This window comes from Scaptodrosophila lebanonensis, unplaced genomic scaffold (assembly GCF_003285725.1).
Source record: "Scaptodrosophila lebanonensis strain 11010-0011.00,11010-0021.00 unplaced genomic scaffold, SlebRS2 tig00001415-arrow-pilon, whole genome shotgun sequence".
Lineage (NCBI taxonomy): Eukaryota > Metazoa > Arthropoda > Insecta > Diptera > Drosophilidae > Scaptodrosophila > Scaptodrosophila lebanonensis.
The window spans coordinates 12,764,437-12,790,620 of NW_022060742.1; the positions used below are offsets into that span (position 1 = coordinate 12,764,437).

At 36.8% G+C, this 26,184-nt stretch overlaps 3 protein-coding genes across 5 annotated transcripts; 2 read left to right on the forward strand and 1 right to left on the reverse strand.

The window, feature by feature from the left end:
* Window positions 1–434: 434 nt before the first annotated feature.
* On the forward strand, window positions 435–3,915 carry LOC115632429. The gene is made up of 5 exons (XM_030529570.1): window positions 435–1,280; window positions 1,355–1,402; window positions 1,462–2,309; window positions 2,516–2,715; window positions 3,175–3,915. The coding sequence occupies exons 1-5, from the start codon at window positions 515–517 to the stop codon at window positions 3,287–3,289; spliced, it is 1,977 nt and encodes a 658-aa protein (XP_030385430.1). The 5' UTR covers window positions 435–514; the 3' UTR covers window positions 3,290–3,915.
* Window positions 3,916–5,789: 1,874 nt separating this feature from the next.
* LOC115632223 (alanine--glyoxylate aminotransferase 2, mitochondrial) lies at window positions 5,790–13,945 on the forward strand. Of its 2 annotated transcripts, none has more exons than XM_030529281.1 (4): window positions 5,790–6,044; window positions 9,891–10,221; window positions 11,153–12,227; window positions 13,471–13,945. In XM_030529281.1, the coding sequence occupies exons 1-4, from the start codon at window positions 6,023–6,025 to the stop codon at window positions 13,597–13,599; spliced, it is 1,557 nt and encodes a 518-aa protein (XP_030385141.1). In that variant the 5' UTR covers window positions 5,790–6,022; the 3' UTR covers window positions 13,600–13,945. The 2 variants fall into 2 exon arrangements, with proteins under 2 accessions (XP_030385141.1, XP_030385142.1); XM_030529282.1 differs by having other exon boundaries at window positions 12,448–13,613.
* Window positions 13,652–26,145, reverse strand: LOC115632225 (transmembrane protein 64). 2 transcript variants are annotated; one of them, XM_030529284.1, is made up of 5 exons: window positions 25,611–26,145; window positions 24,704–25,549; window positions 18,602–18,725; window positions 15,732–15,893; window positions 13,652–14,470 (listed from the first exon to the last, which is right to left on the reverse strand). In XM_030529284.1, the coding sequence occupies exons 2-5, from the start codon at window positions 25,531–25,533 to the stop codon at window positions 14,354–14,356; spliced, it is 1,233 nt and encodes a 410-aa protein (XP_030385144.1). In that variant the 5' UTR covers window positions 25,534–25,549; window positions 25,611–26,145; the 3' UTR covers window positions 13,652–14,353. The 2 variants fall into 2 exon arrangements, with proteins under 2 accessions (XP_030385144.1, XP_030385143.1); XM_030529283.1 differs by having other exon boundaries at window positions 24,704–26,145.
* Between the last annotated feature and the right edge of the window lie 39 nt (window positions 26,146–26,184).

Here is a 26,184-nt window from a genome sequence, read left to right on the forward strand (position 1 = left end):
AGCGCTGTTGTATTGTTGTTGTTATTGTTGTTGCTGCCGTTCACTTTTATGTTTTATTATTTATACTTTGTATGGCAGCGCTGCTGCTTACGCGGCGAGGAGGCGGCGGCGTTGTTTTTTAATTGCCTTTCGCTTTTTATTGCATTTATGCAATTGCATAAACAATACTGCACAACACGCACACAGACATGACACGCAAAAGCATTTAAATGCACTATTTGGCACACACGCCGTTTATTCGATATTATTTATTTCAGATCTGCGCGTTTGTTTACCAGCTTTCCTATACGATGAGGTGCTGATTAACTGTAACCGTGTAATCGATAACTCGCAGGCAAATGGCCAGTGCTACCCCTTGTTGAGCAGCCAGGTGACCGTTTTTGGTATTTTTTAACGCGTTTTATCGATGCTTTTGCTCTAGCAAGAGCAACAATACGCAATCCAGTGAAAAGAAAGGAACACACACAAATAGCGCAGTAGTAAAGTGGTTGTTGCAATTTCTATTATAGTTTAAATGGCCAATGGTAACAACAGCAATGCAGATGATGCTGGCGCGGCAGAGCAACAACAACAACAGAGCGAATGCCTCCCAAACATTAGCGGAGGTGACGGCGGCGTCTGTGACGATGGGAAGCGAAATGAGACGGCAACATTGGCCCGCGGCAATATAAATGACTTGGTGGCCGATCTATTGTTTAATGGCAGTCGTGAAGGTGGCTATGGCGACTACAACAGCACACGCGCCACAACAGCAACGGGGTCGGTGGCGACAGCGGCGGCACAGGCTTTGCCGGCTCCAACATCAACAGCAGCAAGTGGTGGTGGCGGTGGCTCATCGTCGTTTTCATTTAAACACTTTCTCAACAGCAGCGGCACAGTCACAGCTCCCTCGACGACTGTCACCTCACTGGACGCTGTGGCAGCTACGACAACAGCGAGCAGCAGCAGCACAAATCCCATGCAGACATCAACGGGCGCCCGACCCAAAGTCCCGCAATCGGCTTCGGCCTCCCTGATGCAGCCTGATATAAATGGCAGCAGTGCGTCATCCAAAATGAAACGTTCGCCACGCTTCAGCTCGTTTGACTCGCAGGCGAGTCTGGCTGAGTATGCAGCCTGTGGTGGCAGCAACAGTAGCAGCAGTTGTAACCGCTTGCGTGCTGATTTTCGGCTGGAGCATAACCATGTAGATGATGTGGTGCTGGATGATGACGATGATGATCGGGTAGGCTTGGCACAGGTCCGAAGTAATCGACTGTATGACGATCGCGGACACGATGGTGAGTTGAATAAGAAACGCACCCAAAACAATGCCCACATGTCCATTCCATATTGATGCTTAACTAATTTTTAGACATATTTCCCACGGCTGAACCGAATTTGCACGAGCGAAGGCATGATGGTGAGTTTCAGTTTATTCGTTGCTATTTGGGATTATCACGTAATATTTCTTACCTTCAGACATATTCCCGTCTGCCGATTCAAATTTGCACGCGTCCACATCTGCATCACGCTATGTACCGCGCTCATATTCCAGTTACGATATGCCGCCACAAGCGACGGTCGCTGCCTCGCCTCGTCGTGGAAATCGCGGTATGCGTCCCAATCGATTGGTTCTTAATGCTCCCGATAAAATGAAGCTTGATTTGCCGCTGGATTCAGCGGCAAATCGGGCACTACCCAGCGGCGGGGCTGGCTTGTCTACAGACTATCCGCTGCCTACGGCCTCATCAGCTGCCCTGCCCGACTTTGTGCAGGATCATTTACCAGATTCTTGGTGTGGTGGTGGCGGTCATGATGCACATCTTAGCTCGCCCCCCAATTCACCGCTCGGAGGTAACGATGAGGCAGCAGCCGGCGCAATTGGTGGCTGTGGTGGTCTACTACCCAATGCAGCCGCCGCTGCTGCCGCTGCGGCTGGCTTGCCATGTGCACCCTCGCTGTCGACTGTAGAATGCGCTGCCGGCGGTGTCAAAATGCTGCCCGATTTTCTCTCAGACGGGCCCATAATACACTCCTCCCAGCGGCTGGCCGATGTGGCCATTGGACTGCCCTCGAATTCAATAGATTCGCCACCACAGGATGCGGCAGGTACACTGCAGCTGTCGACAATGCGTCAGGAGAATGAGCGACTGCAACGGGAGCTGCAAGAAACCCGAGTGGAATTGAGCGCGCAGACGCGGCGTGCCCTCGACTTGGAGCAGCAACTGCTGCTACTGACGGAGGAGTCGCGAAGGCGTGAATCGCTGGCGGCGACATCCAATGCACTTACGACGCAACGACTTCAGCGCCAGGTGGCACAGTTGATGGTAAGAGTGGCTCAATCAATTTAAATTAACAAACTACAGTTCCCTAACTCAATTAATCGTATTAACAAAACCTCGTATACTGCTTTGAATTCGATACGGGATCATTAGATACAATATTTAATTGTTAATTAATTTGTTTGGCTGTACACATTTGTTTAACTATTTATGTTATACATACTCTCCTCTTTTATTGCCATCCTGATCAGGTGGAATTGGGGGATCTGCGTCGCTCTCGCGATGGTAGCTCCGATGGGGCCGTGGGTGGCAATTGTGAACGTGTAGCCGCCTCGGTTCTAACGCCCGGTAGCAGTGGCAATGTTAATAGTTGTCCAACGCGTCCGTCCAGACCTCAGCAACTATCACGAGATTTGTTACGCGCCGCAGACAATGCAGAACAGAATTTGAGGTAAGCATAAGTTTTAAAACTCTGGTAAGACAACAATAATAACTCCTTTTTAATAAAAAATTGTTTCGTCACTTTTAATTATAAATTAAAAAATAAACCTGTTTTCTGGTGTTTTTTTTTTCGTTACCAAAATTTTGGATTTCCTGTAAATATAATTTCAGACTAAAAAAAAATTATTAAAAAAATGTTTTTCTTTTAACTTAAAAAACCTAACAAAACAATCAATCTATATATTTACGTAGTCAAATATGAATTTATTGTTTACCTGCAATAAACGATATAGCTGGTATTCTAAGGCTATTTAATATTTAAAAATTTAAATTGCATATTATTTTAAGAAATTACATAAACATAACATAAAATATTTAAGATTTTACTATTTTAACCTTTCAATGAATGCAATTATTAGGCTAACATAATAATAATTTAATAATCTAAATTTTTCCAAAATTCCTGCAGGCAACTGCTAGTCGGTGTCGAAAACCTGCGACAAATGGCAGCCAATCTCGATCCACAGCAATCGCAGGCAACGGGAACGCCCAGAAGTCCAGACCTATACCCCGATTTTAATTGAATATCCAAAAATAAGACGAATCACAACTAAAGTAACATGCTAAATGCAATGGAGGGAGGGGGGTAGTGTATTATAATTGATATGTCCAATAATTTGTTGTATCGTAACATGATTTTTGTCTAATGCCACATAGCGATTATTTATTATTTTGCAAACTTTTTGTACTTCTGTCTACTGGCTCCAAATTCTTAAATTCTGCCAAAATTTCTGTGTAATTTCTTGCAAAAAAAGCGAAAAAAGTTGATGAATCAAAGCGCAAAAACGTGATGTTGATTGAATTATAAATAATACCTACTATAATAAATTGTAGCATATTTATATTATGTATAAAAACAACAGAAACAAACAAGTTGATAAAACTAAATTTAGTTGTAAATTAATGCAAAGCAAATTATGTAACAAGGAGCACAGAGTTGCATTTAAATATGCAATAAACTTTCAACTTTAGTTTGCAATGCAAAACTCACAAATAAAGAATAAAACGAACTCATTATGCAAAGGCCTACCCAAAAAAATACAGAAAACCCAACTACGATATGTATGTACTCGTATGTATATTTTTTGTTAACAACAAAGCCTGCGCACGTGCTTAAGTAAATAAATAAACTATTATTGAGAACTCAAAACTGTGCGTCACAATTTTATGCCACTTGTCTGACATTCTGCAAAGACGATCGAGCCTATTAATTAGACAAACATGTCTATCTGGTCTCTGAAACACGTTCGTCATTTTCACTTTCGAAGCTTTCGACACGCTCCTTGCCAATACGCCAACATACAAGGAGTACATGGCATCGCATTGAGCTGTAGACGCTGCTTTTTAAACTGGTTCCTGGAATATAGGCTGAGCAATCAAATAGACGGCTGGCTATCCACCATGCTGGCGCATTTCGAATGGAATTCATTTACAGTGGCTGTCAAACTGTAAAAGAAAAAACTTTTGGATCCGATAGAAAACAAAAGCAAAATTCAACCACTTAAGAGTTTTGACGAGTCCAGGATGGCCTCTGTCTACTACTGTCAATGCATCGGCTTTATATCGTTGCAACGATTTGAGCAATTAAAATTTGGCTTAAAAATTGACATTTTTAACTTGAAACAATTTTCTGATGCAGACAAAATTTCACAATTACAGTGACAGGGACAGATGTCCAATTAAGAGGTTTTCATAAGAAACTAGACTTTTAACAAGGATTATTTAAGCAGTAACGGACATCATTTACAGTCAGGTCGAGGAAGTGCTGTGTTCAAAACTGGAATCCAAACAAACCATCACCTTTTAAAGATGAGAACGGTATAGACATCTTATCCATAAATTACAGACCTTTTCTAATTCATGCATTCTTTTGTAATTTCAGTCTCGCTCGACTTTAGTTTTCCATTCTTATTTGTATTTGAATCTCACTAATTATTCATTAAATAAATGAATGTCGATTTATTCTAATAAAACCGAAACTGAATTGAAACAGTCCTACAACAAATTAGAAAAACGTACCCAAAAATAAAAAAAAAATTGTTGGCCTTAGTTTCAGAATTATCGAACTAATCACACTTTTGCCACTCTTTGATATAGAATTGAATAATTTAATTTTTCGAATCGAATATTTTGAAGCTGATAACTAACGATTTGAACCCCTACCAAATTGTTTGCTATTCAGTCTAGATATCATCTTGTCGACCCAATTTCTGTATATAGTATGGGCCTTAATGCATATTTTACTATAATACCTTATACAATAAATTATTTTTTCTATAATTCAATTCTACAAATACCTATTAATATTTTGCAGAATTAAATTGTAATTTGTCAGCCCGTCATCCAATTTAATCGACGCCAGTATTTTGAGTTAAATCTCTCTGGAGATAATACGACAGATCATCAAGATAAAAGATTTACTAAATTGCAAAAGAGAAAAGCGCCTTAAATTCTTTTCCATTCACTTTAAAATTGTTAATAAATTAAATATGTAGTTCTTTTGGATCTAGATATGTATTGTATATTGGTTACCATAGAGCGGTTCTACAAGATTGTAGTCGTATGATATCAGTTTTCGGAGCTGATTAGGAATCTCTATTGCGATGGGTAAATTTCAGTTAACTTAACTGCCTAAAAGTATTACATTTAATATTTTATTATTATTCAAAGCACCATTCTCACTATCAAGAAGGCGAGCGGTAAAAGTAAAAGTGTTTTCAGTGCCCATATACTGGTATGTATAGTATGTGTACAAACCCATACATACATTATGATACGTAGTTGTAAAGATAGGAGAGATAACCTTGACACTGCAAGCTTATGCTCCACTCTCTCTTTCCCGGCAAACATCACTCTCTTTCATAGCCAGCCTGAGTACCCATGGGTCTACAGCGTGACGCGACTCGACTTTCGAGCACCGGCGACTACAGACGACCGCCATAACACCGAACCGAGCCTAGCCGGCATTATCACTTATTTGCTCAGCCCAGTTGCGTTGCTGTCTTCGTAAAGCGCGGACGCGCTTTAGACTCCACAAATACGATTAAATCGGCGGGAAACTAAATGCTCTAGAACATACACATCTACATACATATATATATACTCGTAGTATTGTAGTTCGTAGGCGAAAGTGCAAAACAGAAACTGTAAAAAATAACAATAATAATCAGGAAGGGGAAGCTTAATAAAACGTTTAAGAGCAACGCAACGAACACTATTTACATAAAACAACTGCTGATCTGTATATAGGAACTAACATGATGTCTAAAACACTATTGGGTGAGTGTACCGAGTATATAAGAATAAATATTAATAAAGCGATAGATAAAGCAAAATTTAACTTAACAATTTGTGTTATACTCGTACCTACATAATTCTTATTATAAATGTATTTAATTTTCTCACTAAAAGTTTATTTATATTTAATTAAGACCTCTCAATTTTTAAATTCAAGCATAAAAATATGTCGAACGCTCACCTTAATTGGTATTGTGTGAAAAAATGACAAATTTTTGGGTCATTTATTTATGTGTTTATTAATAGATTTGTTATCAGTGATGATTTATAAATTGCTAAATCTATTTAGCATTTCTTTTTCAAGGAACCAGTCCACAGAACCAGTGTTCATTTTTTTTTTTTAATATAAAACCAAAATACGAGTATACAAGTAATATTTTTCCAATCTTTCTTCTTTTTAAGCACATATTTGTTTTAAGGAAAGAGTTTTATTTAATGTTTGTGAAACGATTCCAAAACAGTGGCTTAAAGCAATGAAACATCGACTTGCCATGAGTTAGAAAAGGGGTTATGTAGTATTTTATTTATGTAGTTAAAAAGTTGTAATATAAACTTTAGAATGAAGTATAAATAATACATAACATGCTTTGAACTTGAAACCAGTTTCATAGTGGGTTGTGTCGACAAGAATAGCTGTAGCTTTTGAATCTTGTATAACGATCGATGGTTAGGAGCTTACAAATTCTGTGATTTATTGCGGTTCAGAACTAGTTTAAAAATTTACTTCAAAATAAAACAAGACATATGTAATTACTGCAAATATTACTCATATTTTGGGATCTATGGTAATGTTTTTGAAAACATTTGCAAGATTAATCAAGTAATACAATTTTATAAATTCTTTTTCAAAATCTGTTTGTGCGCATTTTTAATGTGAAGGACCGCTGGCTACATAAATAGTTAGACGGTTTTTATTTGTTTCTTTTCACCGCTCGTTGAGCAACAGCAACAACACCAATTGAAATGCAAATTAAATCAAAATGTTTGTACGAGTATGTCTCACACATGACTGGTCACTGCCTCTGCCCCATGTTGAAACTGCGCATTTATGGGAAAACATGCGCTCGAATCCCAAAGCATTTCCAACTATGTACTCGGATTCCTATAAATAGTCTTATCTGTGGTCGGTTCCACCTCGCAAGGCACTACGATAAGCGATGTGCTCGACAGCTCGGCAGGTGGTCTCAAGTGTAGTTTGTTCTAATTTGAATGCAGATAGCACTTAATATTAAATAAAAATTAATTTATGCTCTGCTTTCGATTGCAGGAGCAATCTGTTATCAGTTGAAAGCACTGGCGAGCTTTATAAGCCACCTTATCAAGAAAGTTTTACATGAGACACGTATACTGGTGATGATTGAAGTGTCGCACTTAGTTCCTGATGTATGAAAATTATTATGACCACATCTGAACGCCCTCAATTATTGTTAAACTATATTTTACGAGCTTATTTAAATCGTGTTGTAAACCCCGCGTTGTAGGTAGAAGGAAGATTATGGATTAGAAAAATCGTAGAAAGTTTTTACCAAGTCTGGAGCATCAGGTCAGTTAGAAAAGTATTACCAGTATTACTCTTAAAAACCATATATATACCCTCATTATTTTAAATAGTATATCTCAGCCAAATCTGGTATTGTTTTTTATAATGCGCTATAATATTGTGATTGAAGGAACCCAAAAATGCATTATATTCCACGAGATCTCTGTATAAAATTGGTTACCCTAAAGACCAATTAATTCGAAAGAAAATATAATGCAAAAGACCGAGCGGACAAAACCAATCAATGTAATATTTATATTATATCAGATTTATAGAGCTTCGCAAATAATAAACAGAATTTCGAAATTATACCTTTATGTTTAAAATTCGTTAATTAAATTTTATATTATTTTGAAAAGATAATTATGCGCCACTTTTATTAAGTAGACGTTTATTTCCACTTAAGTCGTTGTTGTTTTCTAGCTTTATTGTTGATATGCGTGCTGTGATTGATGTGTCCCATATGTGATCTCAGTTGGCAATCAAAGACAATCAAAAGCAGGGCATAAAGTACAATGAACCCTTTAAAAAAGTTTTAACATTGTTGGGCTTCAGCTGTACAAATTGAAATTAAAGCAAACAACCATGGAATCATATTAAATAATAAACTTTATAACACTTCACCTCCTATACTTCATACTTATAATATGTACAAAGATAAAAGAGCAACTTACAATAGTACAGTACGAAACCCTATTCTGTTATAGAATTTCAAAATATGTTTTTAAAATCGAGCTCACATTTCTCTACTAAACAGACACAGAAACTGCACCTCGATTTGGAATTAAAGTTTCCATTCCATGTATACTCATATGCATATAATATGTATGGTATGACAAGCTAAGTATATATTGTAGATGGATACATATAGACATGACCTCGCACTTGGTAGTGGCAGCCGTTGCATTTACATTCTATTAAGTCGCGCCTGACATTTCCATAAATTTCGCCAGCTAGGGCGAATGCACTGGCGAGGGAAAACAAATGAATTGCATTCGTATTTTCCTGTCCGTGTGGAAAGTCACGTGTTTTGACTCGCAGTCGCAATTTCATTTGAGTTCCTGGACTCATATACTATAAATTTATATTAGACAATCAGATAGTTTGGCTTGACCTACCTAAAATGTTTTTTTGTTGAATCCATATGGGCTGCGAATGTGCGGTTATACTTACTATATAATGAGCAGCTTTTTATTTATCAAAATATAAAAGATTATTTCTTTAAATATGACCCTATATTAGGAGTTTTCACTGATAAGCCCTAATCGGGATCTATAGTGCAATCGCAATAACATTTTCATCATGGGTAAGGCTAATATTTTGACAGAGGAGTCTTACATTCATATTTTAAGCTTTAAGCGAAATATTTTTATTCAATAAAGTACATATAGCAGCTACACACAATAGTCTTATGATTTTTAGGCTTAAATGTATTATATATTTAAAATATTTCATTGCATTCAATTTGAAACCGATAAGAAAATAAGCAATCTACATTTAATAAAATATGAAATATTTTGAGATGAAATAACAAGCAACTGATAGTGTAAAGTAAAATGTTGAAGCTTTTCCCTCACTCCAATACAGCCCTTCAACTATAACTTTTTCTCACAAATGATACAGTGTACCAAAATTTTCCAAGATAAACGAAAAAGAATGATAATTTCAACAATCGTTCCTATATACTGATAGCAGCTTTATAGAACAATTGGTCTATCAACAAAATTGTTATACTAATGGATAAAACAAGTCTACATATAAATCTAGTTTGGTGTCTTCAGCAGTTATGGTTGAACAGTTATCGGATGATTATAAAATGGAATCTGCCACATCTCTCCTAACTATTACATTTAAGCTTTCTAGCATACTCTTTACCCCTCTGGAAGTACGAGTGTTCATAAGAAATTTAGCTTAAAACTTAGGAGATATGGATATATCATGGGATAGATAGATTTCGAAAAATGAGAAGAAAGTAAAAAAGTTTATATTTTGTCGAATAGTGTAGTTCGCTCAATATTGGATTGAAGAAAATAGCATAAAACTTTAAATTCACTATTGTAATTGAATGTAGTTTCTTACGAACCACATAAACCAACAATAGATTTGATTTTTATGGTCCTTAGAAATCCTGCTGCTAGTATAGAAGTACAATAAAGCCAAGCCCCAAAGAGATTTAAGAACGATTAAGAGGACATTACATGAAAACTATGCAGTAGCATTTAAAAATCAAGAGGGTTTCAATATACATTTTTTTAATTATGGAAAATATATACACCAAATTTTTTCAGCAAATACCACCCGTCTAGCATGTCGTCCATCCCAATCACAGCACCTGCGTACCACAAGGACATTGCACTCCAAAGCAGCACCGGTAGCTATGCCGGTGCTTCAAAATGAAATGCCGGAATGCAATTACCAGCCACCTCCATATAATGGTCCCAGCTACGAACAAATACTTAGCACTAGGAAGTCTCATTTGACGCCCAATCTGGTGGCGCATTTCAAGAAGCCGCTCGTTATACATGCCGGCCACATGCAATGGCTCTACGATCATGAGGGGCGGCGCTATCTGGACATGTTTGGCGGTATTGTCACTGTCTCTGTGGGTCATTGTCATCCGTAAGTATCAGAGGCAGCATGAAAATATATAAATATAAAAATCTGACATTTTCGCAGAATTAAACATTTGCGATAGAATATGATTAGTATCCAAGCAAGCAAATATTTTCTGATCCTACTTGTATTACTACAATAGAATATAGAATTGTATCAGACCATCGCTGGTTTTGCAATATACCCAAGCAATATATTAAAATATGCACTTGAGTCTTAGCTTGAAAAGCAAATACCTATTCAGTATTGTAGTCCCATTATTTTCCCATCGAACTACTGCTCAACGTTTTTTTGGGGTAAATTCATTTTTATGCTATTTATATTTCTGATTAAACTGTTTTTAAACTAAGTTTTAATTAATCTTTTATTCTTTAACATATTTTGGTATTTTAAATACTAAACCGAGTCGAAAAAATCAAAAAATTGAATATAAAAAAGAGATATAATCAGGGAGTTTCAAGAAATGTTCAGTGGTAATGATAGTTGATACAAATTGGATCATTTAAAGAACACAATCGTTTTTACTATTAATGGAGATCCCGCACCCAATCCAACAATCTAGTATATTGGATGAGAAGGAATTGAAGATGGGGTTTTCATTTGAGAAGATAGTGCTATTAATCATTTAAAGAACACAATCGTTTTTACTATGATGGGTTTTTCATTTGAGAAGATAGTCCTATTAAGTTTAATCCTCAAAGATATTTTCCTCATCGAAACAAATTTAACTCTTTGAGGTATCAGAGCAGTTTTTGAAAACACCAAGAAAAATATCAAATAGTATATATTTTTTACCCGAATGTTTTGAATTAAATTGCACTTATTATTAAAGTTAGTACAAAGTGTATTATTCCTGATTTTATATTCTGTATAGGGAGTGCTGAATTATCTACTGTTCCATATCTGTACAATCATATCATAATTTATTTCGGCACAGCAAAGTAAATCGGGCATTGAATGAACAAATCGAAACCCTATGGCATACCACCAACATCTATATGCATCCGAAGATACACGAATATGCCGAGCGATTGGTGGCCAAGTTTCCCGGTAATCTGAAGTCCGTTTGCTTTGTTAATTCCGGTTCGGAGGCGAACGATCTGGCCATGTTAATGGCACGCCTCCACACAGGCAATCAGGACATTATCACCTTCCGGAACGCCTATCACGGCATGTCGCCCTATACCATGGGTCTGACCGCCCAGTCCACATGGCGCTATCCACTGCCGGGCATTAGCAATGGCATCGTGCACGTCATGAATCCAGATCCGTATCAGGGCATTTGGGGTGGAGATGCTTGTCGGGACTCGCCGGTGCAGACGAGCCGCAGTTGCCAGTGTCAGGATTCGTGCCAGGCGGGCGTCGAGTACTACAACGAACTGGAGCAGACCTTTAAGTATTCACTGCCTCGGGGTCGGGTGGCCGCTATGTTTGCCGAATCGATTCAGGGTGTGGGCGGCACCGTCCAGTACCCGAAAGGATATCTGAAGCGTGCCGCTGAACTTGTGCGCGCCAATGGCGGCGTCTTTGTGGCTGATGAGGTGCAGACGGGCTTTGGCCGGACCGGTAATCATTTCTGGGGCTTTGAGGGACACGACTATGTGCCCGATATCGTGACTATGGCCAAGGGCATTGGAAATGGCTTCCCATTGGCCGCTGTAGTAACCACGCCCGAAATTGCCGCCACGCTGGGCATGGCACTTCATTTTAATACGTACGGTGGCAATCCCATGGCTAGTGCCGTGGGCTTGGCTGTGCTGGACGTTATCGAGGAGGAGCAGCTGCAGCGGAACTCGCTCGATGTGGGCACCTATTTCCTCAAGTGTTTGGCCGAATTGCAGCAGCGTTTCGAGCTTGTTGGCGATGTGCGCGGCAAGGGGCTGATGGTGGGTGTGGAATTGGTCAGTGATCGACTGACAAAGGCACCGCTGGCTGTGCCACATGTGCTGGACATTTGGGAGACTTGCAAGGATATGGGCGTGCTCTTCGGACGTGGTGGCCTGCATGGCAATGTAAGTTTTACTCCAGTCTCAAGTCTTCTACGTGGAATCATTTCGTTATGTGTAGGTGTATGTGTGTTTGTGTGTGTATCTGTGTCTCCTTTATCCATTTATCCCAGCAGCATGTGATCCCACAAGGCCTTACTAACCTCTATATTTCTCTCTTTTTTTTTTTATTTCTCCGTGTGTGCGTATGTTTATGTTTATCCATTGCCCATGCAAAATTTTTCAGGTGCTGCGCATCAAACCGCCCATGTGCATTACTAAATCGGATGCTAAGTTTGCCGTCGATGTGCTCGAGTCCGCCATAACGAAAACATTCGCCAAACAAAACTGAAAAACTGAACACTGAAAACCGAAAACTAACTGCATACTCGCATACATAAATATACTCGTACATACATATGTATCTGTAGTATACGATTTGGAGCGAAATCTATCGGACTGATCAGCATGTGCTGCTTACACTGATTGTCACAAACAATCTTACTCAAGATTCTTTGAAACTGATAATGCATTTATAGGAGCTAAGTTCCTGCTAAATCACTGCTATGCCTTGTTCAGCTCATCAAATAGTTTTATGAATTAAAATTGATTAAACTTTACGCATATACATATATAAACAATATATATAATTAGTTTATAATGTTATGTGGTATGAACAAGGCATTATTTTATAGATAGCTACATTTTTACAAAGCCCATCACATGGTGTTCTAGCACGCAGTTTATATTTATTTCAACTCGATTTTTGAAGTTGATAAGTTTTCTAAAAATATTACATGTTTTCCTCTTTAAAAAATGTTGCCAATCCATTTAATTAAAGTAGGTTTACTTAAAACGAAACCAAGCTTCACTTTTATTGCAAATTTATAGAGAATAATTTGAAATAAAAATCAACTTTTGTATAAATTTGTGCGCAAACTTTTTGCCTGTCTGAGAAGAGATAGCATAAGTCGTTGAAAACCAGATTATAATTGCATTTATATTATAGTAATGTATACATCATTTAAATAATAAAAGTAGCTGATAAAAATGTTATAAAATCGGTATACATTTTTTAGTGGCACATTTCCTCTATACAAAATATACTTATGTATATCCTAACAACTTTTGGGCACCTTATTCATGATCATGCGTAACATTTTTAAATTCAAGTATGTATGCATCGAATAAAATCGAATTCAAATATAAATAATATACACACCTTGAATGTTTAAAGAATATAATGATAAATAATCCCATCCCCATTTAGGTGTTTAGCTTCCGGCCCCCCATGTGCATAGGCTATGAGGATGTGGACTTTACTTTAAACACATTGGAAACAGTTTTTGACCAGCACATGAAGAAAAGACCACGTAGCTGGAGAGCAAATGGCCTTTAAAACATCGAATTCTTTGGAAAGCCCCACGACATGTACAAATAATTAGGTGTAATTAATTTTAAAAAGTTATTTTTTTTTATTACGGATAAGCTAGTTTCTATATCAGTATGTACTTGTATGTAAAGACAATGGATTTTGTACCTTCTAGAGAGGTAAAGAGCACGCGCATGTATATCTGAGCAGGAAATTGTGAGCAAAATATTGCGTTGTGTGCTTCTGTAAATATTTTGAGCATATTTTAAACTTAAGATTTAATTGTAAATATATGGTTTTGTATATATATTTTTAGGCACAGCAATTTCATTTGAGAGAGTCTGTTTTTAAATAATAATTAACTAAACGATTACTGCTCGATATAACTACATATGTATATGTACAGTTCCGAATAAATTAGTTAAAATTAGTTTACAATTCTTGAATTTTTGGTATGTTTTAGGACATTTTTTTTATACATTTGCAATTGCATATTCATTACAACAATACTATCTTCTTGAAACTGGCGAAGAATCTACGTAAATAATTTAGTAATCTTTAAATGCTAATTATTTTATATATATGTATATCTGAACTATAATTAATCAACCTACAGACACTTGCCTCTAACCTTAAAATGCAATTGAAGTAAAGAAACATTTGCGTTCAATTTTAAATAAAAACAAACTTGATAATTTAAACAACATATCGAGAGCATAACGCAGTCTTGCATCTTAATTATCATGGCATCGACAGATACGCTTCCTATTTCGAAAACCCGCTAAACTTGCATATCCAGGTGCTTTCCATCGTTGCCATAGTCAGTGAGCAGTGTTTCCGAGAGCTCTTTGCGTGCCTTTTGAACAACCCAAAACATCAGTCCAACGCCGCAGATAACCTGAAAAAAAAGAAGTATTTTAGTTAAATGATATAGATATAAAATTGAAGCATGATATTTATCAACAAAATAATAGAAGATAAATGGCTAGAAATGGGTCTTACATAAATTTCTCGAAATTTGAAACACGCGCTGTTTGAACTATTTGTTAAAAGTTTCAGTTTACTTGTTTTTTTATTATTAACCAATTTAAGGCTGTTAAATTTTTGTTCACTAATTAATTTGTTCACTACTTTTAGAAATCATGATACGAATTGGTAATTCACGCATGAATCGAGAAGTTAATAAACGAACAAAGAACGATAGTTGTGTCTCACAAGTGTAATTGGTTTTTCATTTCACTTAAGCTTTGATAATAAACTAAAAATAAAATAAGAAATACACCTTATGTTTTATACTTAAAAAACTAAAGATCGTGTTTAAAATTGCATCTGAAATACGAACTAATTATATTATTTCTTAATTATTACATTTCTTCTCAGGTGTAAGAAATGTTATTAATATAAATCTGTAGCATACTTTTAGGGCTGTAAAGAATGGCTTAGGGTACAATAATGGGTACATCGTGGTCGAACAACACTCATTATTTAGTGAACCATATGCATAAATTATTTTTTAAATGCATCGTGCAGTATTTAATCAAAATTTTAATTTTTTGGCCCCCCACTTTGGTAAAAGCTACGTACGCCCTTGTATGTATATAAATTATTATATTATATTGATTATAATTAAATTTGATTTAGCAACATTATTGTTTGCCTCAAATAAAGGAGTCCAGTCAGTATCTTAATATAAATATTGATTTAGTGGACTATTGCATTCAAATGGCTGCTCCCGATTTTTAAAGTATTATTTCTGCATTCTAAGTATAAAGGTCAGCTCAGAGAGAGAGAGAGAGAGAGAGAGAGAGAGAGGAATAATGCCAAATTACACGGCATTCAACATGCAATCCAAACGTCGAAAATATGAATCGTACACCAAACTTTGAACTTTGTAGCTCTACACTTCGAATTTTGTGCATTTGTGCAGAAAAAAGCTAGTAGCATGGGAAGTTTTAAGGCGATTCGACACGCAATGTTTCTTTTTTTTTAGAGGTCAAATAAATCAATATATATATATTAGAAAACTAAACAAAGAGTATGTACTTAGTATCGAGTCAAATAGTAAATACGAAAGGCAACACCCACAGCCCAAGTCCAAGCCCAAGCAGAATTCAATTAGATAATGCATAATCTAAAAGGCAAACATTTAGTTTATTTACCTCAAATACGAAGCTTATGTAGCCCGTCAATTTGGTATCGTGGTCATTGAGAACCTCATGCATGGAACGCAGCGTCGACCCCAGATATACGTTTATCGTCTGGGCAGGCAACAGGCCGAGAAATGTCGCCACGTGATAATCACGTGCATTAATTGAACTGATCTGTAAATGAATGAATAGAGAAACATTTTAAATATACATATACGAGTATACCATATGTACACGTGATTTGTTAGTTATACATATATTCGTTTACCTAAATAAGGTTTACCTACTAAACAACAATTGACTCACAAATAGTTTATGATAAATAGGGAATGTCATTTACTTCTTGATTAGTGATCGCGTTTCTTTATCGATAAATTGAAGCATTCACATAGAAATTTTAAATGAGAATGAAAACTGATATTTCATCTCTATGGAATCATCCACTAAAGGGACAAATAGTGTTCTTTAAATAGACAATATTTTATTAAATATTTGAACTACTCTAATTTATGCAATTGCGCTCTCTAATGTCTTATTAATTTACGAATTATTTTGGTAACAACTGTTGTAGGAAAGTTTTATTTCTATCGGCCGCTTGTTAAATTATTTATTAGTCATTTAGTAGCTGAAAAAACACAACGATAAAGCAAACGCGTTTATTTGTTTTCATTTATTTCATTTTAATTCACTTTCTAACTCGCACAACTGGAATGTTGTCGCCAGACAAACCAGTTTCTAATTTCAAGTTCAATTTGTTTGCTCTTGACTTTGATATTTATTGTAAATGAAACGACTTAGTTGCACTTTAACTAAATAATAAAAAACACTTGTACAACACACACAATACCTTAATTTTATGTTAATAACAACAACAAATTTGTTATTGTACATTTGTAGGTACTACTCTTAAACCAAAACAAAACTTGATACGAAATACAAAAGTACGCATTGTATTCATCATGGTGATGTTTTTGTATTCAAAACATGTCAAAATATCTACCGACGCATTCCAATTGGTAAACAAATAAAAAAACAATAAATACATACTACTTGTATATACAGAAAATATGCCCAGCCTATGCCAGCGAAGAACAAAACATAAAATTATTAAAAGTGTCAAAAAAAAAATACCTAAAATTCACAAAAAAAAATCTTAAATATCATAAGAAATTCACAATAAATGAAAAGCAAACTAAAATTATGTGCAAAGACAAAAGTATTGATTAAATTTGAGGCACATACTATTAAAATATAAGAACTTAAAAAGAAACACAAATATAGTTTTAAAATATTTAGAAATTAAAAATCTGTATAATAATAAAATATCTTAAATAGTAAAGCTGAAGAATACCTCAAAGGAAATATTCATTTCCATGCCATATTAATTCCAATATATTGAATATAAATATGTATATATCAGTACCTCGCCGTCTGCCACTCGCTCGTTCATTCATCAGATCAGTATTGAACATATGCACAATTTTGTATACATATAGTATATATACTTATAATAAAAAGGTCATTGAACGCATATGCTTACAGTGGCTTATAGCTTATTTAATGCAGTGTATATTCTAGACTTTAGAGGACTTTAACAAAGAACCTTTTATGATCTCAAAAATGAAAATAATAATGGTACTATTGAAAAATTCACGACTTCTACAATTTCATTTATTAGCTAAAAATTAACAAAACTAAAAATACTGTATATTCTAAGGTCACTTTTTATAAAAATATTTTTGTTTCAATATTTTGTATGAAAGTCTTTATTGACAACTTATCCATTCAAGCTTCAGCGCCTCTTTAAGATAGCTTTTATTTAATTTTGTGCTTCCGAAACGATTGGTTCAATATTAGAGTCAATATCAATATCAATAGCAATATCTTGAAAAAACTGGGAATTAGACTGTATGGCTGATTCTTCGACAATCTTCAAGCAAATTATCGTTTCAAATCTGAAGGTACTAACGTTTTTTCCATCGTACTCTCAATAAAAGCTTAACTTATGTCCTTTAGAATCTGTACTCTATGGAATTGAATCTTCAGACTTTGAAAAAAGTCTTGGCACTGTTATAGGTTTTTTGCGGATTACTGGAACATTAAAATCGTAGTACCCGTATCTGGCCAGCAGTTTTTACACCACCTTGCTTGGCCAAGCCTTGCAAATCTTTATAAAGTTGTGGGTTTGCCTTTGTTGAAAAGCTTACTCTTATTTTTCATTCGATTATCGTTAAACAAAGGCTCAATTATTTGTCGCACTGAATCATTGGACATACAAATGCAGTAAGATATCCGTGGCCGCGAACATTTTGTCCCAAGTTTATTTATTGACATTTGACAGAAGGTATTTTAAAAAAGCGGATTAAGCCCATACATAAAAGTTTTTTTTACCTTTGTATTTAAATCAGTAACATTGGAGTAAAATAGGGACTTGATTGAAGCAAATACAATTTAAGAATTGGTTTCTATCAAAGGCATAATATCCTAGTGGAAAGCTACCAAGTTGACAAATTGTGCTACGATTGAGTGATAAAGGTAAGAAGTGAGGACCAATCATAAGAGCTATTCAGGGTGTACGGATAGATGGTTAGAGAGATGGCGCGAACGGCAAATTGATTCAATGAAAAGCTTCCTTCTACGGATCGGACGGAAGGGGACTCCTTTTTTGCGCATTGCCTGACAAAACGTTGGCCTTAATATCCAGAAAATGTATTTCAACATTTTCAATTCAATAAAGGTATATTGAATATATACATACATATATTTTGCACTTCTATCAAAGAATGCAAATCATTTTCGCTGGGATTATTAAAATTTCTATGAGGCATGCCGCGTCATAACAAAGTAGAGTCAATTAATTTAGTTTAATTTAAGTTACTTACTCCAAATATCACATTTTGCAAGCCAAACGGTATGGGCGTCAAGCGGGTAAAGAGCACGACTCTAAATGCCTTTGGTCCAGATATCACGCGCAGTATGGCACGTCCAGTCTCGTTTTTAATTAATCTATAAATAAAAGAACATGATAATTAAATGTTTGCAAATGGAGCAGCACAGTGGCAGCACATGTCCAAAAAACTCAAAAGCGAAGTAAAAAACAACTCCATGTGTGAAAAGATAAATGATATAATTACAATCGTGTTTATGTGTTTATCATAGCAACAACAACAACTGTTATAATAAACGATACGAGACATAAACATTTATTTGTTTATGGTTTCGTCAACCTAATCACAGTTCAATTACATTCAATCAGTAAAGCAATGAACGAAATGACTACCTGGTTCTTTGATTTGTTCTGTCGTTCATAAATAATTAATGTCGAATTGTTGACGCTTGATAACTCATTGAATTTATTGACAATGATACATACTTGTACGAGCACATACAGACACACTAATTTATGTGTAAATTCAACATGGAAATAATGCAAGAACACCATTCGAACTTCGTTATCATTAGCTCTATTTGTAGTTGAACACTAAATGAGAACTTTTAAGACTTGTTTTCTTTATATAGGGAATATAGTTAATTTAATCTGTTCCTAAATCTAAGTACTGGGTTTGTATGTACAAGTATGTTACAGGCAGAAGGGGCACGACAAATCCCATGTTGATGAGCATCTCGAGTTGAATCATTATAGAGATATGCTTGCTTGTCCATCCATCTGTCCGTCCGTATGAACACCTTTAACTTCTGTTCCATAACAGCTAGGGCTACTAAGCTTGGCATGTAGGCTTGTCATACAAATGATTGCTTTACCAAAGTTGATTTTAGTTGAATGACTGGAGTGGGTACGGAGCATTCAAGAGTCGAGCTAGTGTGCCTAAAACCTAACAATAATTTCTACTTAAGTTTCATTTCAATATTATTTACCCTATTCCAGTATTATAATTGCAAATACAAAATTAATGATTGATGTAATACTGTTTCAAGCATCGCAAGTTTACAACAGGTATGTATTTACAAAAGCTGTAGCCATAAAACTTTTTGCGCTGGATCTACCAATCATTTCTAGGCAGTCGAAGCTTTTGAACTTAGCACTAACACTCTAGTTGGTGGAACGCCTTCATAGTTAGTAATATCTTACTATTAAAGCAATACAATTTCTAAGGCAACTTTGATTAAAATGATTAGTATTGCTATTACCGCGAACTATAGTCTTCTAGAAATAGCAGAGATGTTAATAAATAAGCATACTAAGTTATTTTCAAATATCTACCATTCATTGACAATCAATTAAACAATTGTACAAATATATGTATACATAACAATGCCATTCAATCGAACGTAACAATAAGTTCTTTGGTTGCCACGTGCCCATTTAACTATTTTCTGAAGCAACTCAGGAAGTATATGTACATATATATTCATATATATGTGGAACGGAATGTACTGAAGTGTAGGAAGTGCACAAAGATACGACGAATATTTAATGCAATTATCACTCTTTAAAAGGCATTCGCAAATGTTTCAACAGTTGTTGAAACACAATATATGTAGTTGTATACTATATAAATAAGTATATAACGATCGGGCCATTGTGTTTAGTTGCTGATAAAACAAAACGCGCCATGGTGAAAGAAATAGTCACTAGTGAATTGAAGCGTGATAAGAGTTATAGGTACATGTGTACATAAATAACTGGCCATAGGAGGAAAACCTTGATATGGAAGTAAATGAAACGTAATGAAGAAATACTTATGGTTCATCACGAAATTGGATAGAATTAATAAACAAATAAATACAATCAATATAATTCGTTTGGCAAAAATAAACTTCAAAGAAATACAAATACATCCGGAATTATTCAACTACTTTCATTTTTCTGCCCAAAAGACCACATTTCGGAAACATACTCGTAAGCGGTGCTTTTCCGGAATCGATCTGCGGGCAGAACTTTAAAGTCGTGCCAGCCAGACTCTTGAATACTATACTTTGTGCCCACCCTTTTTCCATATTCTACTAAAACAAACTTTTTTTGCATTAAATATTCCTATAGGAGTGGACCGATTTTTCTGAAACTTGAGGTATTCTCAATGACGCCCTATTGAAAACTGTAAATACAATGTTGTTCCGATATCGCAGTACTTGTGCAATGACGCCCTATTGAAAACTGTAAATACAATGTTGTTCCGATATCGCAGTACTTGTATATAGAAAAATGTTTAATTCTTATAACAGCTTTATTTTATGGTACACAGATTTTAGTAAACTGACGGACAATTTCAATATAAACTGAGATATATTTCAATACTATTGGGTATAGTAGAAGTCATAACACCATACCTCACGTTACAAGTATATGTATGTCTGATATGTGTATATATGCCTGCCGATAACTTCTAAGCCATAACAGCTAGGTGTACTACACTTATGTAGGTTTGCCTTATCTATACGTAGAGCAAGTTTATTACAAACTATATATATGTAGGTGTCTCATTATTTTATAAAGCACACATATGTATGACTTATTAGAGGAAAACTCGTTCTTTATGGGATAACTTTTTGTTCATGAAGATATCTTAATCGAGTATTTATGATTTATTTCCTTATGATATTCTAAAGATCCATCGGATAGCTGACGTAGGAACGATCGTTAAACTGAAAAACTGTGTTGTTTATTACGATATCGTAACTAAATTAAGTAATTATGAGTTTTGTATGCCATGGAACAAAGTTTTAGTCAAGTTAGTTTTAGGCTGTTGCAGAGATGGAGGACATACAAGAGTCGGTCGGCCGGATTGACTATAACGTTGTTCTCGTTAAAAATAAAATCACAGAAGTAATATAATAAATCACTTTCAGGGTATTTTTTTCCATAAACATTGTTGCTCACTTCCATTAGCCATACTCGTATATACATACATGTGTCCATAAGTGTATATGACAAATACATAATACCTTAATGCCTGCCCCAATCATTTTTCATTGCGCTCCAGTTAAAATAAACAATTCTGAGACGCCTGAACTTGACTTTGTGACGTTGAGATAATGGTAGACCGATGACTACTAAGTATGTCATGCTATATTGTAGTCTGTTTGCTTATCAAGTTTTGCGATTCAACTTAAGTCGTTTTCAAAGCTCGACTGACTCCACTGTTATTTCGCAATATTAAATAAACAAGTAAGCTTATCAAGTGTTGAGTAAAAAGTGCAAATGAATTAATGTCTAATAATGAACGGGGATGTGTGTAATATTTAATAAAAAATAGGGCTTTGGCGATTTCTTTGAATGGAGATAATTCATAAAACAAATGATTGGGTAAAGAAATAGAAACTTTATTAATGATTATTGAGAAATATTTTGAGAATCTAAGTAAAGTATTGCCAGGAACTACAACTTGTAACTTGTTTTAAAGCAGAAAGCTATCATGAGTAATTATCTACAACTTTTTTGAGGGTAATCATCTAAAGTTATTAATATAGTATAGTATTTGCCTTTACTTCAATAATCTGCTCTTTTTCGCTACTCTTCAGAAATCAATGTTTAAAAGATCTTCACAAATTTACAAATATTGAAAAGATATATATAGACCCCATATCCTGCAACAAATATTGTTAAATGTAAAACAAATTGATTGGCACACAGGTTATTTAAAAACGTTCAACTTAATAAGCCAATGGAAGACTTTTTATAAGTATTCACCAATTAACAGTACGAGTAAAATAATGTTTTGAAAAACTGTCTACAGATACTGAATTTCATCCTATAAGATGATTATATTTTCCGCCTCTAGCATAAGTGGATCAGAATTCTTCTGCTCTGGCGTTTCTGGCTCCGCACGTGCCGCTTCCACTGCCGCTCGCTGACTGACACACTCGTTGGAGATCATCTCGAGATTATTGTACTCGTTGACGATGAAGTTGTCGGCCAGAGTGCACATAAGTCCCCGGAATTCGGGCAAGGCCTGGCAGCAATCTTTGGGCACAGAAATGGATAACTGCAGTGTGATGACGTTTCCCGGCAGGAATGGATAATTTAGCAATTCTGTGCACATATCACACACATCCAAGCCCAGATGCTTCACCACAATGGGCGAGCAATTGAACCGCTTGGCGGCGGTCATTCCCTGAGCCGGTGTAACCACATCACCGCTTAGCAGATGTAGTTCGCGTAGTTTTCCGGCCAGAGCGTTGAGATAGGCGGCGTGCAAATGAAGGGGAGTCTGCACCACAGTGCCTTGCCGGATGAGATCGCACAGCTCCTTGCGCAGCTCCACCAACATCTCATACAAAAGCATTTGTGACTGACTGAATTTTCCATTAACGGGCCAAGTGCGGGCCAAACTGCCGGTATAGCCGGCATATTTACAGGCAGCTTCCATCATCCAGACGCCTTTGCCATTGCTATTCGGAACACCAACCACTTTGGCTGGATAGGGTGGGGTGTGGGCGAAGCGCCGTTGGCATTTGTAGGCAAAGAGAGCAGCCAATTGGTGGTCCAGATGATAAGGGCCGTGCTGCCTTATCACCTCCATTAGCGACTGAGCAGCAATTCGATTGACCCGTCGAATCGTGTCCAACTCTCGATTGGTTTTAAAGGCTCGTGTGAATTTCAGCACATGCTGTGGATTCGATACGGACTTTCGAAGCTCATCGGCCACTAGGGCAACCGTTTCGCTGACCTTGCTATTCACTGCCTTTTGATGCCACAATTCAGCGTCCAGATCGTGAACCCAATGCGTGAGCTCATGCTTGAATTCTGCCAACGATGCGACTTTATTGACGTTGTGCTGCCGGCACAGCTGTTGCTTCTGCTCCGGGCTCAAGGGCGGAGACTGTTCCGGCAAAAAGAGTACTGTGTAGCGTTCCATCTTTCGGCTCTGGACCAACATTAACACTACGCCGGGTCGCAAACAGTCGCAAAGATAGAGGAAATCACTGTGCTGTTGAAAGGGAAGTCCCTTGATGGCATTGGCGCCAGCTATGACCAGGACATGGGAATATACTTTAAGCATTTGCCGGATACCTGGACGCCGGTGACTATTCAAGTCACGCATAATTAGAGCACGATGAAAACTGATCTCCTGAGGAAGGAGGGCTTGAGCTGGTTCATCGTCGTCTGTCGGATAATCGGCCAGTCTGTATTTTGATGTGATGTCCGCAGATATTCTCTCCGCTAACGATTTTCCCTGAGAGATCCCCATGAGCTTCGTTAGGGCAGCACTGAGCATTGACATTCGGGCGCGTCGACATTGTGGCCAAAGAAACCTGACCCATGACACCTGACACTTGAAATTTCGAACTGAACGAAACATTTTGCACATAAATGATCTTTTAACTTAATGATGTTAGAAACTAAGCTCAAACAAAACATCCAATAACAGGAGAAGAAAATTCAAATTTAGGGACTTAATGTACTTGTAAAACAAAACAATGTCTATTGAATTATTTACCAGTTACAGCATTTCTCTTCCCGAATAGCTTGTCAAAATCTCTGCGAGAACTTGGCTACATACATATGGGAAAAATGTACTGCAATTTTCTTTTGCTTACAAGTACAGTTTGCATTTCCTAAATACTGTTACCATTAGCTTTAATGTGCAAACGATAATAAACATTTTGAAGTGATTTTTTTTTTTATCAAACTCCCCCCTTCATAGCTTTGTGAAAGATAAAGAAAACATCGAACTACCCGTACTTTACTTTGGAGCTACCGCGTTAATTCCAGATATTATGTTAAGACCGACCATTAAGCAATATAATTTGGAGAGCTTTGGTAGAAGAAGATATTGCACATCTAGATTGTTGTTGTTATACCCGATTACATTGCATTGCTCACACAATCTAATACGGACACAGTACGGTTTAAAGTTTGCGGCCATGATCTCGGAGAACTAACTGTTATGGTAAGGACGAAGAGGGGGGCAGACGAAGATACCTTCTTAGCTTTACCTTTGATACCTTTGTCGACAGCTAATATTTAATTACCTAATTCATTTATTCGATAAATACATGATGAAATAGTAGCTTTTACTCACTTTTGTACGGGTATTCGATGTCGACAGCTTCTTATCACTAAATGCGCCACAGCGATGCCAATATTGGCGCCCAATATCACAGTGAACCAACCCTTCCAGCAACCAAACAAATATCCGGCAGTTATCAGCAGAACAAAATAGCCGACGACAATCGGGAAGCTGACGAGTATGAAGAGCGCCATGAATATGATGAAGATGAGCCACGCGCTCTGCATCTCAATCCAGAATAGCAGCTGCTTGGCATAGTCGCGTGTCAGATACGCGACGACGAGCAGGGCAGCCAGTATGGAGATGGGCAGCAGGTAGCTGAGATACCAATTGCGGGTGATGAAAGCGTGCGTGCGCATCCAGCAGGAGTTCCGCAGCTTGCTGCTCGGCGAGTACGAGCGGGTGCTGCGTCGCGTGCTGCCGACTGCACCGCTGGCACTGCCGTTGGTGGTGGTGGTGATGGTGGTCGTATTTATGAGAAAGGTGTCGTACTCATTACTATCTTCATTAACGTTCACTGCACTGGCACTGCCGGCGGCGGCTGCGGCGTTGATTTTGTTGGCCTCGATGGCATTGAAATTTGTTTCCTGATCCATGACAATTGTGCTGCCAATAACACCGCAATGGCTTTTGCTGCCGCTCTTGTATGTGCTTTCCAGGACAGAATCTGCCACGGTGCCGCTGTAACTGTTGCTTTTGATCAACTGCGGTCCGGAGAGGGGCGAGGAGAGCGGCGATGTACGTGCGGAATTAGCATGTGTGTGCAAAATTGAATCGTCCATGCTAGGCCTATTGTTGTTGTTGCTATTGCTGTGATGCCTTTCATATTTCCATGCTTGCATGTTGTTGTTTGCATATCTATGGGAGTTGTTGTTGGTGTGACTGTTGTTATAGTTGTTGCTCATTGTAAATAGCTTACGTGTTGTTGTAACTGTTATTGCTTTTTCGTGCTTCCCCCCTTTGTAATAAATGTATTGAAAGTGCCGTTACACCAACGCACACGCACAAGCACACCCGCACTATTTACAACAGCTCTTCTGCTTTCGCTTTTCTTATGCTGCTGCTGTTGTTGCACCTCTTCCTCTTCTTCTTTCTGCTTGCCTACCACTTGACAGTTCGTTCGGTTTCTCTTTCACTCTTCACACACAATTTCACTTTTTACGCACCGAAAACGGTATATTGAGATAAATACACACATAAATACATATGAACAGATGTACATAAATATGTTGCAATTTACTGCCTCTTTTGCATTTTTGTGCTTAACTCTCTCACACGCACACACACACACACACAAACAATCATCTGTGTGTGAATAAGTGCACTTTTGACACCACTTTATTTATTTGGCAAACGCCTAAATTCCCTCAATAAACAAAAAACTGTCGTTTTAATTGAATTAAACTATAGGGGGCACGAATTCTATTGTTTTTGTGTCAGCGAGACGCCGAAACGCATACCGCCCGCCACAACTTTCCAATTGGAACTGCAGA